At 45.6% G+C, this 14,324-nt stretch overlaps 1 protein-coding gene across 1 annotated transcript; it reads right to left on the bottom strand.

Moving 5' to 3' along the window:
* Positions 1-11,309: 11,309 nt before the first annotated feature.
* On the bottom strand, positions 11,310-13,439 carry LOC306825805 (carbohydrate sulfotransferase 1-like; the record flags this gene model as incomplete). Its single annotated transcript, XM_079346762.1, has 2 exons — positions 13,292-13,439; positions 11,310-12,439 (listed from the first exon to the last, which is right to left on the bottom strand). The coding sequence occupies exons 1-2, from the start codon at positions 13,428-13,430 to the stop codon at positions 11,310-11,312; spliced, it is 1,269 nt and encodes a 422-aa protein (XP_079202888.1). The 5' UTR covers positions 13,431-13,439.
* Between the last annotated feature and the right edge of the window lie 885 nt (positions 13,440-14,324).

The following is a 14,324-nucleotide window of genomic DNA, read 5'->3' as shown; positions in this document are numbered from 1 at the left end:
GACACATAGATACAATGAAATAATTGAATCAAGCCTGATAAAAAACGCACTAGGGACAAAGATCGGTAAAGCCTGAAATAAGTACAACATTTTTTGTTGGCTGTTCATTTTCACGACATTAATACGACCCATGAGAGATAAGGACAGAGGCGACCACTGGGAGAGTTTCAGTTTAGTTTGGTCCAGCAGTTTGACATAATTCTCTTTGAATAAGTCTTTATATTTACGAGTGACTGAAATATTGAGATGTTAGTTACTGATAACATTTTATTAAGATCCATTATTTATCATAACTACTTTGAGGAGGTGGAGATTATCTAACATGAATGTGGAACATAAGCACTGACGTCCTCTGGACTTTATTTCATCTGAGAGAAAACCAGAAACACAGACTGAGAGCGTCGACCGCAGGAGTCCTGACAAACAAGTCTGATTCAGAACGATTCAGAATTTTAGCTACACAACTTTTACTTGACCTTACTTGTTGACTAAAAGCTGAGAAAAGAGGAAGTACTCCACGTTCACAGAGCTGATCCTGTTCTGTCTCTGATCAGTTTAAATTATTACTAAGCATGAACCTGAGGTTAGAACAGTAAAGTCAGAAAAATGTTAAATTAAACTCACCCTGTGTCCTTCTGCTCGGTCCACTCAAAATAGAGTCTGAGCTCAGACTGTCAGGAACTCTTTCAGTTTATTGTTTTATGAGAAACCCATATCAGCTCAGAGTCTCTTCTCCTCCCCTTGTTATCACAAGAAATAAAAATTAATAATTTACCATCATCAGTTCAGGTTTCTTCATGACCTCTCTGCTGAGCTCACAGTAAAATGCATTAAGCTAACTAGGTTTGGATAGTAAGTCAGCAAACTTAACAGAGTAAGTTGGGATCACCTACCTTCAGCATGTTGTGGATGTCAGACTGGTGATGAAACAGTTTCCAGATGATCCATGATCAGATCATCCCCCATGGTATCAAGCCACATGTAATCCATGGTTCAGAATCATCATGGTGTAAAATAAATACACAGCCGTTAAATCCCTGTGCAGCGTCTAAGAGAAAAGAAGTCAGTGTTAAAGTTGTTCATCTGGCCGCAAACAGGAAGTATTTCAGTCTTTTAAAATACATTTAGGTATGAATTATTTTAGAAATAATAAAAGAAGAACAGTAGAGAAAAATGATCTCAGTGAACACTACATTTTACCTGGATTACGATAAATGAACGATTACTTTGTTTTAGCATTTTGCCCTCATAGTTCATTGACATGGTCTCTACTTTAATATACCCAATCAGAGCTGGGATATTTCTTCAAATGAAAGTGCAAAACTTCATTATTTTAAAGAAATGCAGATAACACACACAAAATATTTATGAATATTTTTTTTTAAAACTGAAATCAACTTATTTGAACACTCCACTTACGCTGCTAAAACGATGGAAATAAAATAACATCTACTTGTTGCATCTACTTATTAAACACACAAAGAATTGTGTGTTTAATAAGTTGATGTATTATGATATGTATGATATATTATTGATGGTTTCAGTGCCAAACAACAACAAAATGAACACAAGGCACACAACACAACATAAGAAAAACATTTTGGACATTATCAGAAGTCTTTTTGTCTGGTCTGTGGGGAGCACAGATAGAATCTATATCTTTATATTTTGAATCAAACACATCATTTCTGTGTGACAATAAAGTCAGTGAGACCTCTCGTTCATGTTGATGAGTTCAAGTACAGCATTAAGCATCGTAATAAAACAACTTCTACAGTGTTTTTAGTCAAGGCACAAAAAGTGACAGAGCTGGGATATCTGTCAGTCTGAGTCTGTTACAAAGATGTTTACAGGTTTATATAGAGATTAATCATTTCCATTTATAAAAATTGAGTCAAAATACACAACTTTGTGAAAAATGAATGCCAGAGCATCCAAAATGACAAAAAGATCAGTAAAACATGTTTTGCAGTGTCCCCAAGAGGGCTAATGCTAATATTAGCTGTGTCATCCTGCTAGCTAAACTTAAAACCAGTCCTTTAAAGTTTAAACGTTCATAAATATGAATATAATAAAACCTCAGTGTACTCACGCGTTTCTCCTGTCCTTGTCTCGCTGAAAAGTTTGAAAATATTCAGTTCTTGTGTCATGTTTCCTTCTTTTTGCCAACCATCACTTTTCGGCTGTAAGTGGATGAAGACAAAAAGCGCTCGCGCTTGCCGCCACATATCGTGTCCGATGAGGCGTTCATGAGCGTCGGAGAAAAGACAATCTCAGCAGCACATTGTCCTCAGTAACCGTTTTCATGTGGTTATGTGTAATGAGTGAACAGGTCAAGAGTGTGCAGAAAGGCAGGTGAGTTAGTGGACCGACAGGAATGCAGTTATTTAACTCAGTCATCTTTACTGAAGATGTCGGTGTTTAGGTTTGAAGTGTGACGTGATAAGGGCTGTCTTCCAGTCAGCGAGTCTGTTTTTACAGTTTTTCCATTAAAGATACATCCAATAAGTATATTACATCTTCTGTTTCCAGTAGCTGTTGACTAACACACATGCACTGCACACACTTGACTGAAAGAGAGCTGATAGGACGGTCACTGTGTTAAACTCAAACACTGGTGTGGTTGCTGCTAGCTAGGAACAGTCTTAACTCCGGTTTTGGACTTAAACTGAATTTACTTTAGATTAAAACAAACCCCAGTTTACCCACACATCAGTCTCCCTGTATTCTCTCACAGAAAAATGTAAAGTTGTTTTCTTTCTTCCTTCTTGATTTCTGTCGATTCTTCTGGATTCAAAAGGTGACGGCTGCGTCAAAAGGTGCGGCGCATGCGCAGGACACGTCTTGTTTGTGTTGATGAGTTCAAGACCAACAGTCAGCGTCGGAATAAAAACAACTTCTCCAGAGTTTTTATTAATTTCATCTTAAAGTGCACACAGCTAAAAAGAAATCACAGAAGAGGAATATAAAAAAGTAACTCTAATTAAGGTAAAATGGGCTCTGTATAGTAAAGTTATTTACAGGTAGCAGCATAGTAAACTATGGATATATATTGCTGAAATATAAAATGTAAATATCACACAATATGAACTAAACTGTAGCAGAAATATAAATATTGCTTAGTATGAGGGAAATGGAGGAACTAAAACATGTTGTGGTTCTTCAGGCAGCTGGTCACCAGGTCACAGACTTTGGATTAATGGAATTGTAATTCTTTTTAATCTGTGAATAAATAATAGAAGAAGATGAAGGTGTGTGAAGGAGATCCTACAGAAGTGTAAACTCCTGAAGGAGATTCCTCTCTGAAAATTAAATTACGTAAAGATGAACACTAACCTGTGATCTATGTCACAGCTGTTTGATATCAATATGATAATTATCTTTGCATAAAGTTTCAGATTTTGAGATCATCCCCATCGATTGGATTTGAAAGTTTGGTGTGTTTGAGACTTAGCTCATTTTAAAGCAGCAGCGCCACCTGCTGGACAAATATTGAAAGCTTTCTTTTTCCCACCTTTATAACACCATCACCATGACAACCACTAAACCCTCTTTAGTTGTTGTCTTTCTGTCTTCCTTTGTGTAAGTGTGTAATTCCTCTCCTGAACACTATGTGGAGCTTTAACTTAATGTGCTGAAAGCCAAGACTACAGGTGATCACAGCCAGGTGTGTGAATGAGAGCAAACAGTGTTGTGACCATGTCGGCCTGTCGGAGTGTAACCTGATCGTATTAGATGTATTAGCCTTCCTGCACCTCAGTGTTCTGTGCCTTCGACCACATAGTGAGGTGCTGATTTCAGCAGGTGTGAGGCAACAGAAGGAGAATTTTAAAATAAATAAATCTCTCATATTCAGTAGATGTTAAAAATGTGCTAAATCATTTTAGAATTCAAATTCTGTTTGTCATTTGACCCTAGTGGACACTCAAGGAACTGCATGATTTTGCACTTCAGCATTGGAGGTTGATGCTTGGTGCGTCTCGTGTCTGACAAGATTTTATTTATTTGTAGATTTGTTTCTTGAAGGTGTTCTGCCACTTGTACATTTGTTTTATAAAAATCTAAATCTCTCTCCAGCTTTGTAAGTTTTTATTATTTTTGACTTCCCAGCCACTGTAGTTATAATTCTGTATTATTAACACTAAAAGCACAATATATTTCTTTTCAAAGGATGTTTCATTTGATTCTTTGACGTCTGAAAGGAAAGTGTTTCAGCTGGCACATGGTTCTCTCATTTCAATCAGACTAACAGAAGAATATGCAGCTCCAGTGCTCCTATCTTAGAGAATATATTTGTTATAGGCAGCGGTGGATTCACACACGTTACCATCTGAGGTTGTTGTTGATCCCATTAAAGAGATGTGATGTGTCCCAATAAACCAATAACTGCTCCTTCATCAGTGTTCAGATCCATTATAGATGCACTCCTTGAAGCAGAGAAAACAGAGACAAAGTGCACACAGCTTTAAAAGACACTCACTGATCAGAGAAATAAGCTCCCGCAGCTCGACTCCATGTCACAGTCTAAAACAACACATTCTGATTTCCTGTTGTTTCAGTGCAAGTCAGGGAAAAGATCACACTTTCAAACAGTACCTCAATGTTTTTAGCAGCTTTGGCTCCATGTTGGCAGCTTCAGTGGGAGCAGGTGGAGCAGGTTCAGGTGTGCATGCTGATGAATACAGTAAAGGTGAAGCGAACAGAGTGATCTGTGAAACTTTACAACACAGGAGGTCTGCAGGAGAGAGCAGGGCCGAGGCGTCTGCAGGGGAGAGCAGGGCCGAGGCGTCTGCAGGAGAGAGCAGGGCCGAGGCGTCTGCAGGAGAGAGCAGGGCCGAGGCGTCTGCAGGGGAGAGCAGGGCCGAGGCGTCTGCAGGGCCGAGGCGTCTGCAGGGTCGAGGCGTCTGCATAGAGGAAGGCAACGAGACGCTTCATGATAATGAATGTTGGCTCCTGTGTTCATGTCCCACAGCAGATGGGACAAAATATCTACTGTTTTATAAATGAATCAGGATGAGAACATGAGAGAGAATCAGTCAACATCACAGTCTGAACACAGGTTCATCTGTCCTCTCATGTCCTGCTTGGATCTCTGCATTTTAAAAATCTTCCAAATCACCAGGTTATGAAGACACTGTGTGGGAGGGATTCTTCTTCTGAATGTCTGATGTTAATTAAAGCAGATAGATCACAAAAAGAGTTCATTCAGGAAGCTCACATGAGGAGCAGCTTCAGAGCAGACTGTGTGTTATCGTCTCTACAGAGAGCTCACGTCACAATCCATCCACAGAGAAATATTCTTCAGTCATGATGGATGAAGAAATCACATTGTCTCCTCGTCTTCTTCTTCTTCTTTAAAACAGTGAATCAGGTTGATTCAGGTCAGGGTTCAGGTGCAGGTACATGTGCTTACAGGGAGAGTCTCAAACAGGCCTACTTCAAAAACACACATATATGAAACATACAAAGTGTGCACGGTACATGTGCAGATTCCAGTTGTCAAATTTGATAAATGTCCATATTACTTTTGGACACTTTAGGTAAGTCAGAGAAACGTTGACAGTGGGTTACAGGGAGATAAATTCAGAGGAGTCCTGGGAATATTTCCACACAGAGTCACGGCTCAGAGACTCTTCTGACTCCAGAGAGGCCTGCCGGAGAGAAGATCATCTGTGTTTAGAGCGCTGTCGTCTGAGGACTTTCCAGCCTCTTCTTTGCTGCTAATTAGTTGAGCATCTTTAACAACCCCCGAGGACGTGGTCAGGTCATCGCTCCTGATGCTCTGTGCGCAGACTTCCTGCTCCTCTGAACTCTCAGGAGTTTGTAGTTTGAGTGGAAGAGTTCTCCGGACGCTTTGGTGGATAGCATCCATGTGGTGCAAAGCTTGACGGGTGGTTGGATGAATAATTCCTCAAAGTGCTTCAGCAGGGATTACCTCCTCCTCTGAGGGATCTTCTGGGGTCAAAGCTGGGCTCATTTAACAGCTAATTAGACGCTTTCTATCCAGCATGTGGTTCTAGAGAAGCCTCTGCTTCATGGTCCAGTTAATGCTGAGTGTGCACATGCTGCTCAGAGGGAACGCTGCTGATGGAGATCCATGGTTTCACATCCTTCTGCCTTCAGACACATTTCAAGTTTTCTTTGATATTTGTCTTCTTATAAAATATATTCAGCCACTCGAGTGGTGTCAGCGTGTCTCACTGCAGCTCCTCAGAGCCAATCCTCACGAGGCTGAAGAGGAGCGTCAGTCGTCATTACAGCCGACCAATCACACACAGACGACCTCCAGTTACTGTGACACAGACAGATGGGCTGGCTGTCAGTCATTTGTTAGCGGAGCCTGAGGTGGTGACCGGAGCGAGCCAGGCTGTGGAGACAAACATGGAGGAGGTTTATGTTCAGACTGATGAAGAGCTGACAGACGTCTGAACATGTGCAGATTCAGATCACTTTCAATACATCTGATCATTATCAGGATCTGCTGTTGATCTGAACTCACAGAAACCTGCTCCATCATATTCCAGCTGCTGTGATTTATAAATCTGAGAGACGTGAGACGGCTGTGACTTATTGTGGCTTCAGCACTATTTACTGCCAACATGGCGGCAGATATGTTTCCACCTCATTCACAGCAGCAGAAGAAGAGAGCAACAACAAATACTAAACATGTCCTCCCCTCTGACTTCTGCCAGCATGTCAGTGCCAGCACGTAGGACAAGGGAGCAATGGATGAAGACACGCAGTCATGACTGGTGGGACAGGGTCATACTGTCCAGCGTGTCCTGACTCCCTCCACAGTACGTGTTGGGAAACCAGCGTCCTGCAGCTTGTTTAAAACAGACGTTTAAAGGCCAGCTAATCAAGGCTTTGTCCAATCTAAACCTTCATCATGGCTCCAGAAGTCAGACTGGAATCTGTCTTTCTCGGTACATCTCTTGGCTGAGGCGTCTGTGCAGGTCGGACTCCAGCTAAAGTCTTAGTATCCTGTTTTATTTCAGAGTTCTCCGGGTAGCAGAAATCAGGATCAGGGCTTATCCCGGTTTCTGAAATCAGATGATGTTTACATGAACAAACACAAATCCAGGACACTGATGTCAACTGAGACACTGGAGTCTCTGCTGCAGCAAAGACACGTCACAGATCAATCAAGTGTTTATGTTGCTTTTCATGCAGGAAGTGAGATTCTTTAGATACTTGCAGAAAACCTCTGAGCAGGTCTGGAAGGATGAAAGAAAGGTGTTATTTAACTGTGAGCTGCAGGATCAAGTGATTCTGACCAGAACACGGGACAAAAGTCTGGACAAGTCCACCTCTGCTGGTCTTATTATGACCGTTACCTCTCATGACCCAAAAAGACAAATGAGCACATCATGTCGTTGACACGAGGACAGGTATGTATGGAGGCAAACACAGACCCAGGAGGACAGTTCAATAATCAGCCCTTTATTGCTGGCAGGTTCGGTACACGGGTCGTCAGATATGCAAACAAATCCAGAGGAGCGGGCCGAGGTCGGAAACAAAGAACAGGCCGGAGTCAAACACCGGATCAGGAAGCAGAAAGGCCAGGACCAGGGAAACACCAGGAACTGGCAACATGAGGGAGGAAACACAGGGCTTAAAAAGCACAGACGATCAGGGAGCAACGAGACACAGGTCATCAGGGGGCGGAGCCTAACACAGCAGGTGGAGAGGACATCAAGGAAAACACAAATCATGAGGTCAAACAGGCCGACTCCTGGACACGCCATAAACAGACGGACGGCCATGATGAGGTTTAGTGGTCAGGAGCCGACTCTCATCCGTCTGCTGTTTGTGTCTCAGTGGATGAAATCAGAAGATGTGTTTTGAATCAACATTCTAATGAAAGTTAAAGATACAGAGCTGGAGCCTTTCATGTGGCTCGCTGTCCGCTGCCCTCTGTGGCTGAATCATGGAGGAGTCACAACATTAAAGCTTGTTGGGAATTTATGAAGGAGGTGCTGACAGTGTTGACTTTATATGATGGGAGAAGGTTCAAGAAGAGAGGAGAAAAAGCAGGAGGAGGAGGAGGAGGAGGAGGAGGAGGAGGAGGAGGAGGAGGAGCAGGAGGAGGAGGAGGAGGAGGAGAAGGAGGAGAAGGAGGAGGAGGAGCAGCAGTACGAGCAGCAGGAACTGGAGGAGCAGGAGCAGCAGGAGGAGAGGAAGAGGAGCAGGAAGAGCAGGAGGAGCAGCAGGAGGTGCTGATGGTGCTCAGTGTGATGGGGGGCCTGCGTGCATTTACCCAGGATGCATCTGTGCCAGCTGGCGGTTTGATGTTGGCTGTGAAAGCCTCCAATTAGGATCAGAGGAAAACAACATGAAGAGTCTGTGAGCGAGCTGGAGACAAACACACAGAGAGACTTACTGTAAAGAAAGAAACTCTCCTTACTGACCATATCAAAGGCTGCGTGCTTGAAGAGGAGGCCAGGATGTCACAGTGCTTACAGAGAGATGGACGCCGTGTGTGTGTGTGTGTGTGTGTGTGTGTGTGTGTGTGTACAGTAATAACAGTGTGAATGATGGCTGTGCTCTTAAACGCTCCTTCATCTCTCCGTAAAGTGTGCAGAGTGACAAAGTGTTTGTGCTGCTGTGCTTTTAATGGTCACATGGATACGGAGAAAGCTTGTGAGCTTTAACGCCAGGGGAGCGCCGTGTGTTTGTTTCATGGTGTCAAACATTCACACTGCTTCTTCTTCTCTTTACAGCCTGCACAATCTCTAAGTGCTGCTTTACACCAAGCAGGAATCCTCCTCTTCCTTCTCTGGACACGAGCCGCTCTTTCCCATTTGAACTGGCTCGTCTGGATTCTGCTCGTCTGCTCTCGCTCTGCTCAGAGCCTCTTTTATAAAATCAATTCTTTCAGATAAGGAGGAGCGATCAGCTGTTACATGAAGCTGCATGTTTGTCTCTGCTCACACAGGACCACATTCATCTCAACATGCCGTCATGTGTTTGATCATTTGCAGACTTTCTGGCTTCCCGTCCAGATAAAGACCATAAACAATCAAGAGTGGGATGATGGACCTGGAGGACACACCTGCTGCTGTGGGGACAAACTCCAAAGGACGCCTGGTGACCTCCTTCATGCTCACACGTCTTATCATAAAGGGTTAAAGCTGATGATTACAGACGTCAAAGCAAAGCAGGCTGATGGAGCCACTTCAATAAAGCGTCACAACAGTGCAGCTGAAAGCTCAAACTGAGGACATGGAATATATTTACATGTTGACACCACACTTCAGCTCTTTACACACTCAGTCTGTTTTCATTTCTTTTTATCGATGTGAAAAAACACAGAAAATTAAACCTGTTGTGAAAATAAAAAATACTGACCAACGAGAGAAACGGACTCCGTGTGCAAAGTCCTTCAGGGCGGGAAGTTAGAGCCATGTGGAGACCAAGCAGCAAACTCCAGTGTAGCTGAAGCTGAAGTTTAACATCCTGCAGTACCCCGAGTGTCCACTAGAGGCTGGCTGCTGCAGCAGCACAGGAAGTCACATACACACCCATTCAAAAAGCCTGTTTTTACAGCAGACATGAACATGTTTACAGCCTGCTTCAAAACACCAAATAGGTGTGATTAGCTCACGTCTTGAAGAGATCAAATATGCTGCGTCGTCCACGGGGGGGCGCCAAAGTCAACACAAACTGACAGTTTGTCACAGAAAGAAAACAAACACATAGCGGGCTTTAAATGAGGTTGAAACAAATGTTCTTGAACATGACGGACGATAGTTGAAACAAAGAGCGGAGAGAATAAAAGGTGCGTTTTGTGTTTTCTAATATCAGCACATGGAGAAGTCAGCAGTATTGATTAGAGCTACATTCAGTCAGCACAGTTCAGGAGACAGAAAGGAGCGGCGCTATGGAGTAATTAGCTGACGGCTGACTCAGGCCGTGGCAGCTTTGTGTGTCAGTGATGCTAAAGCGGATGAAGCGTATCTCCCCGGGTGTCATAAAGCTCTGCTTCATGGCCCGCTTGTAGAGCCGTGCAGATGAAGTCCAAAGAAAGACAATCTGTTCTGCATGCATCTTAAATCCTGTTCCTCCTTAGCTGGAGATCTAGATCGATTGTTTGCGGGGGCAGCGCTGAGATTCCTCCGCTGTCAGCAGCTGAAGGACCGCTGGAGTCTAAAAATACATCAGAGAATATTTCAGCTCCCATTTAATGCTAGCATGGTTAGCATGAGCGCTCTGCTCAAACTGTAGACTGTCCATCACACTGAAGCTCACAGCGCCCAGCGGGCAACAAGCTCCGCCTCCATGCAAGATTCAAAGGAGAGAAAATCACTGTCAATCAAAGGTTCTTCTGTTACTCATCCGATCCAGCTCCTCCTCTGAAACGAGCTCAGCCTTTCTCTCCAGAGAGCAGCACGCCGTGGACATGAATGGGCCCGTGTGTGGAGCTGGCACGCTGCCTCACGGCGTTCAGACACAAGGACGAGAGAAACTGCAGCACGCACACACACACACACACACACACACACACACACACACACACACACACACACACACACACGGCTGTGTGGTGTTTAACTTATGAATGGTTTATTAAAAAGTCTTTACAAATATAAACACAAACAGCATTCACAGTTTTTGTTCTGTCGTCATCGAGCTGCAGAAGATTTCATGACATTGTTTGAAAATGCAGCAATAAAAGAAGGCGAGTTTGGGTGGCCCGCTCTGAGAAGTACAGAGAGTTAGGATGAAAGCTCTTTTCATGTCTTTGATAAAAACAGTGAAGAAGGAGTGAAATGAAATGACTCTGATGAAACAAGTGAAATAACGTTCATCCCATCAGCACGACGACAGAGAGGAGAGAAACAGTCCTGTTCCAAAGCTGCACACAACTCCTGTAAACTCCCCTCAGTGCTTCTGTTCAGCTCACCTCGCTCACGCTGTGAGGGACACCTGTGAGCAGGGGCGTGTCCACAGGAACGCCCCGCCCCCCAACCTGAAACCACAAACTCTGATTGGCTGTTTGTCTTTTCAGAATCCACATTCAGTCTGAGCCTGGCTGGTTGGTGTCTTTACATGTGTGTTAGTCCTGAACACTGAGCACATTGTTTTTCATGAGAGCAAACTCCTGCAGCCTGTCCACCTCAAAGTGAAGCAAGCCGCCATTACAAGTGTTTTTGACTTTGGAAATGGTGACTCTGAACCAACATCTTCTTTCTGAGTCCTGAAAGAAGCTGAGGAGATGTGTCCCCGTCCTCTTGTGTGAGTGTGATTAGTGGTGAGAGGAGGGGAAACGGCAGCTCAAGGCGTGCATGTGCATACATGAGAAAGGCTCATGTGTGGGTGTCAAAGCTCAGGTGTTGGATTAATCTGTGCGACAGGTTTCTGAGCTGAGCTGCAGACTGAACCGGTTTGTACCCGAGCAGAGTGAGCGTGTGGTTGCACAGTCGCTGCACCGTCCTCACCATGTCCAAGCTGAGTCCAAGCCTCCAGCTCTGGGCGGCGGCTCTGGAGTCTCTGCTGGTGGAGTATCTGTAATTCCACTGGGAGGGAGCAGACACATGACTGTTGGTGTTCTTTGAAATCCACAGACGCACTCGCTCTCCCATCTCCAGCCCCACGAACCTGTAGATCTCAGCCGCCTTCTCCTCCGGGTCAAACGCCAGGTCCTCGTATCGCACCAGCATGTAGCGTCCCTGCAGCCACGCCGGTCTCTGCAGGCCGGTCTCTGCGGAGGCTGACATGTCCTTACAGGTGCTGCTGATCTGGGACAGGTCCACGTGACGGGGCTGCCGTCCCGTGACGTTCCATATCTTCCAAGCACGGAACTGATCTGGAAAGGCCATGATGCGGGAGGCCAGGACGGCTCGGGGGTCTCTCACCAGGTGGATGATCTTCAGGTCCAGGTGAGGGTCTTCGGTCAGGGTGCGCAGGTCGCCAACCTCAGGGACACGCACCGTCTTTATGGCCATGTTTCCCCTCGACAGACACGACAGGGACGCTAAAGTCAGGTTCAGAGCACCGCACTTCTTCGGACACCAGCTTTCATCGGGCAGGTCTGAGGCCACGCCCCCGCCTCCCTCCGAGCACGCGGGAGGGGCACAGAGGGCGTGGCTGGAGCTTCGAGGGAACAAGGCGCTGGTGACGTGGTCCTGCGGCTCAGGGCGGATGTAGCTCTCCATGAAGTGAAGGTCGCAGGCGTAGAGGTTGAGGAGGAGGTCCCTGTACGCTCCCAGGAGCGCCCGGCGGTCCGGCCGGCGGTGCGGGCGGCTGCTGCTGGAGTTGGCGAAGGCCTGATGCACGTGGAAGAGAGGCTCAAACACGTAGAGCACCTCCGGGTGCTGGTTGAGCAGCTGCCCCGTGAAGGACGAGTCGCTGCGGGTCGTGGCAAACAGCAGGATGTGTTTCCGTGGCGACGCCGCCTGCATCCAACCGTCGTCACACAACGGTCTCCACCTGGAGTCTGCAAGAGAGCAGCACAAGCATCAAGACTAAATGAGTTGTTTCATTTCAGAGAGCTGAATCTGTTCTCGTCTGGACTTCCACCCAGGAGAACGTCAACACATCAAGCTGATGAAGCTTCAACAGCTCAGAGAGTCAAGATGCACCAGTCAGTCATGTGGTTACAGGAAGCAGCACATCTCTAAATACATCACTGCTGACCAGGAGTTGATGAGCACATTAAAGGAGATCAATTAGAGAATCAGGGATGTGTCATTTCTCCGTCCTGTTCTTCTTGAGGGAGGATTTAATGAGCTGTGGGAGTCTGTCTGTTGCTTCACTTACACCTTTGATGACACGTCTTTCTCCAAACTGCTTCCATGTCCAACTTATTTTGTGTCCACTTTGATCTTGTTGACATGATATCCATGCAGACTCTGTGCTCTGATGTGAGACCAGTGATGAGGTGGCAGCAGCAGCTCAGGACGAATTTGGGAACCAGAAGGTCACCGGTTCAAGTCCCAGCACCGACCAAATCTGGAAATCGGTCTGACAGCGAGCTAGCGCTTCTGAGCTGTGTGTGTGTGTGTGTGAAACTCAATGTTCATTGAATTTCCCCTGGCAGGATCAATAAAGTTTATCTTCTGCTATAAACAATATGAGCTCCTAAGCAGCCAATATTTGGACATTTCTTATTTTCACTTATTTCAATAACTGCAGGTAAACTTGTGCATATGGTGGTTTTTATACTTGAGACAGTTTGCAGGTGTTTGTCTTTCCTCTCGTCTGTCCTTTACTGAAGCTTCAGTCTGCTTTGACTCTTCAACATACAGTTTGTATGAATCCTCAGTGCTGATTGGCTGTTGGAGCGTACCTCTGTGTGGCGTGGAGCTGCAGTGGGACGCTCCCTCACAGGGTCCAGACAGGGAGTCCCTCAGGGTGCGGATGGCGGTGTACTGCACCCCCAGAGACGCACAGACCAGCAGCAGCAGCATCTTCCAGGAGCACTCCATCCTGCCCCCCCCACCCGGCTCTGCAGTGAAAACAAAGACACACAATAAGACTTGAGTCAGTTTAGTTCCAGGCTCGTTTGACTCCCTCAGACCTCGACTGATGGAGCAGTTGAAGTTCCTGCTGCCAGGAGCTTGTTAAAGCGTCTTTACATGAAATGAACATGTGGGAGACTTTCCCTCCCTCTCACTGTGCTGAACATGTTTCACCTTCACACCAACTTTATTTACACACTATTTGTGCTATGCTACGCTAACCAGCTGCATGTCGTAGCTTTAGATGAGCAAGGAAGTCAAACAGAGTATTTACCAAAACCACTTCCTTACAACACAACATTTGTAATATCCAGCTTCAGGAAAAGGTTGCTTCCTCTTCGCTTGTTTCAACAGACACAATCTCTCCTGCAGCATCTGAACCACGAGGAACAACAAGCTGAGATTTGTTCTGTGTAAAAACACGACTCAAAGGAGGGACGCTCTCCTGTCCCTCTCAGAGACAGCTTCACACACACACACACACACACACACACTCCCCTCGTTCATTAATGATGTGTGTGTCCCGGGCAGACTCGTGTCCTCAGGAACAAATCACGCTGAGCTCAGATCGGCTCTTGATGTTCCATTAATCACAAACAGCGTGAAACCAAAGGCGTTTACTGGAGCCGCCATCATTCTGTCTGAAAAGGGCTGAAAGCTGCAACCACAGAAAGTGAAGTCATCGGGGGGAGAGCGTTGCTTTGTTGGACACAACCTGCAGATTTAATTCTTCCTTTCTCTGGAGTCCAAACAGAACATCAGAACATTTCACCTGCAGCAGCTTTGAACTCTCTGAAGATGAATCCTCTAAAAGGCTGGAGTTATCCTCCATGCTGATGGCTGCTCCACCCGCCCGCCTGA

Source organism: Symphodus melops (assembly GCF_947650265.1).
Source record: "Symphodus melops genome assembly, chromosome: 6".
NCBI classification, from domain to species: Eukaryota; Metazoa; Chordata; class Actinopteri; order Labriformes; family Labridae; genus Symphodus; species Symphodus melops.
Note: the sequence above shows the minus strand (reverse complement) of the source record. Positions and strands in the feature narration are given on the sequence as shown.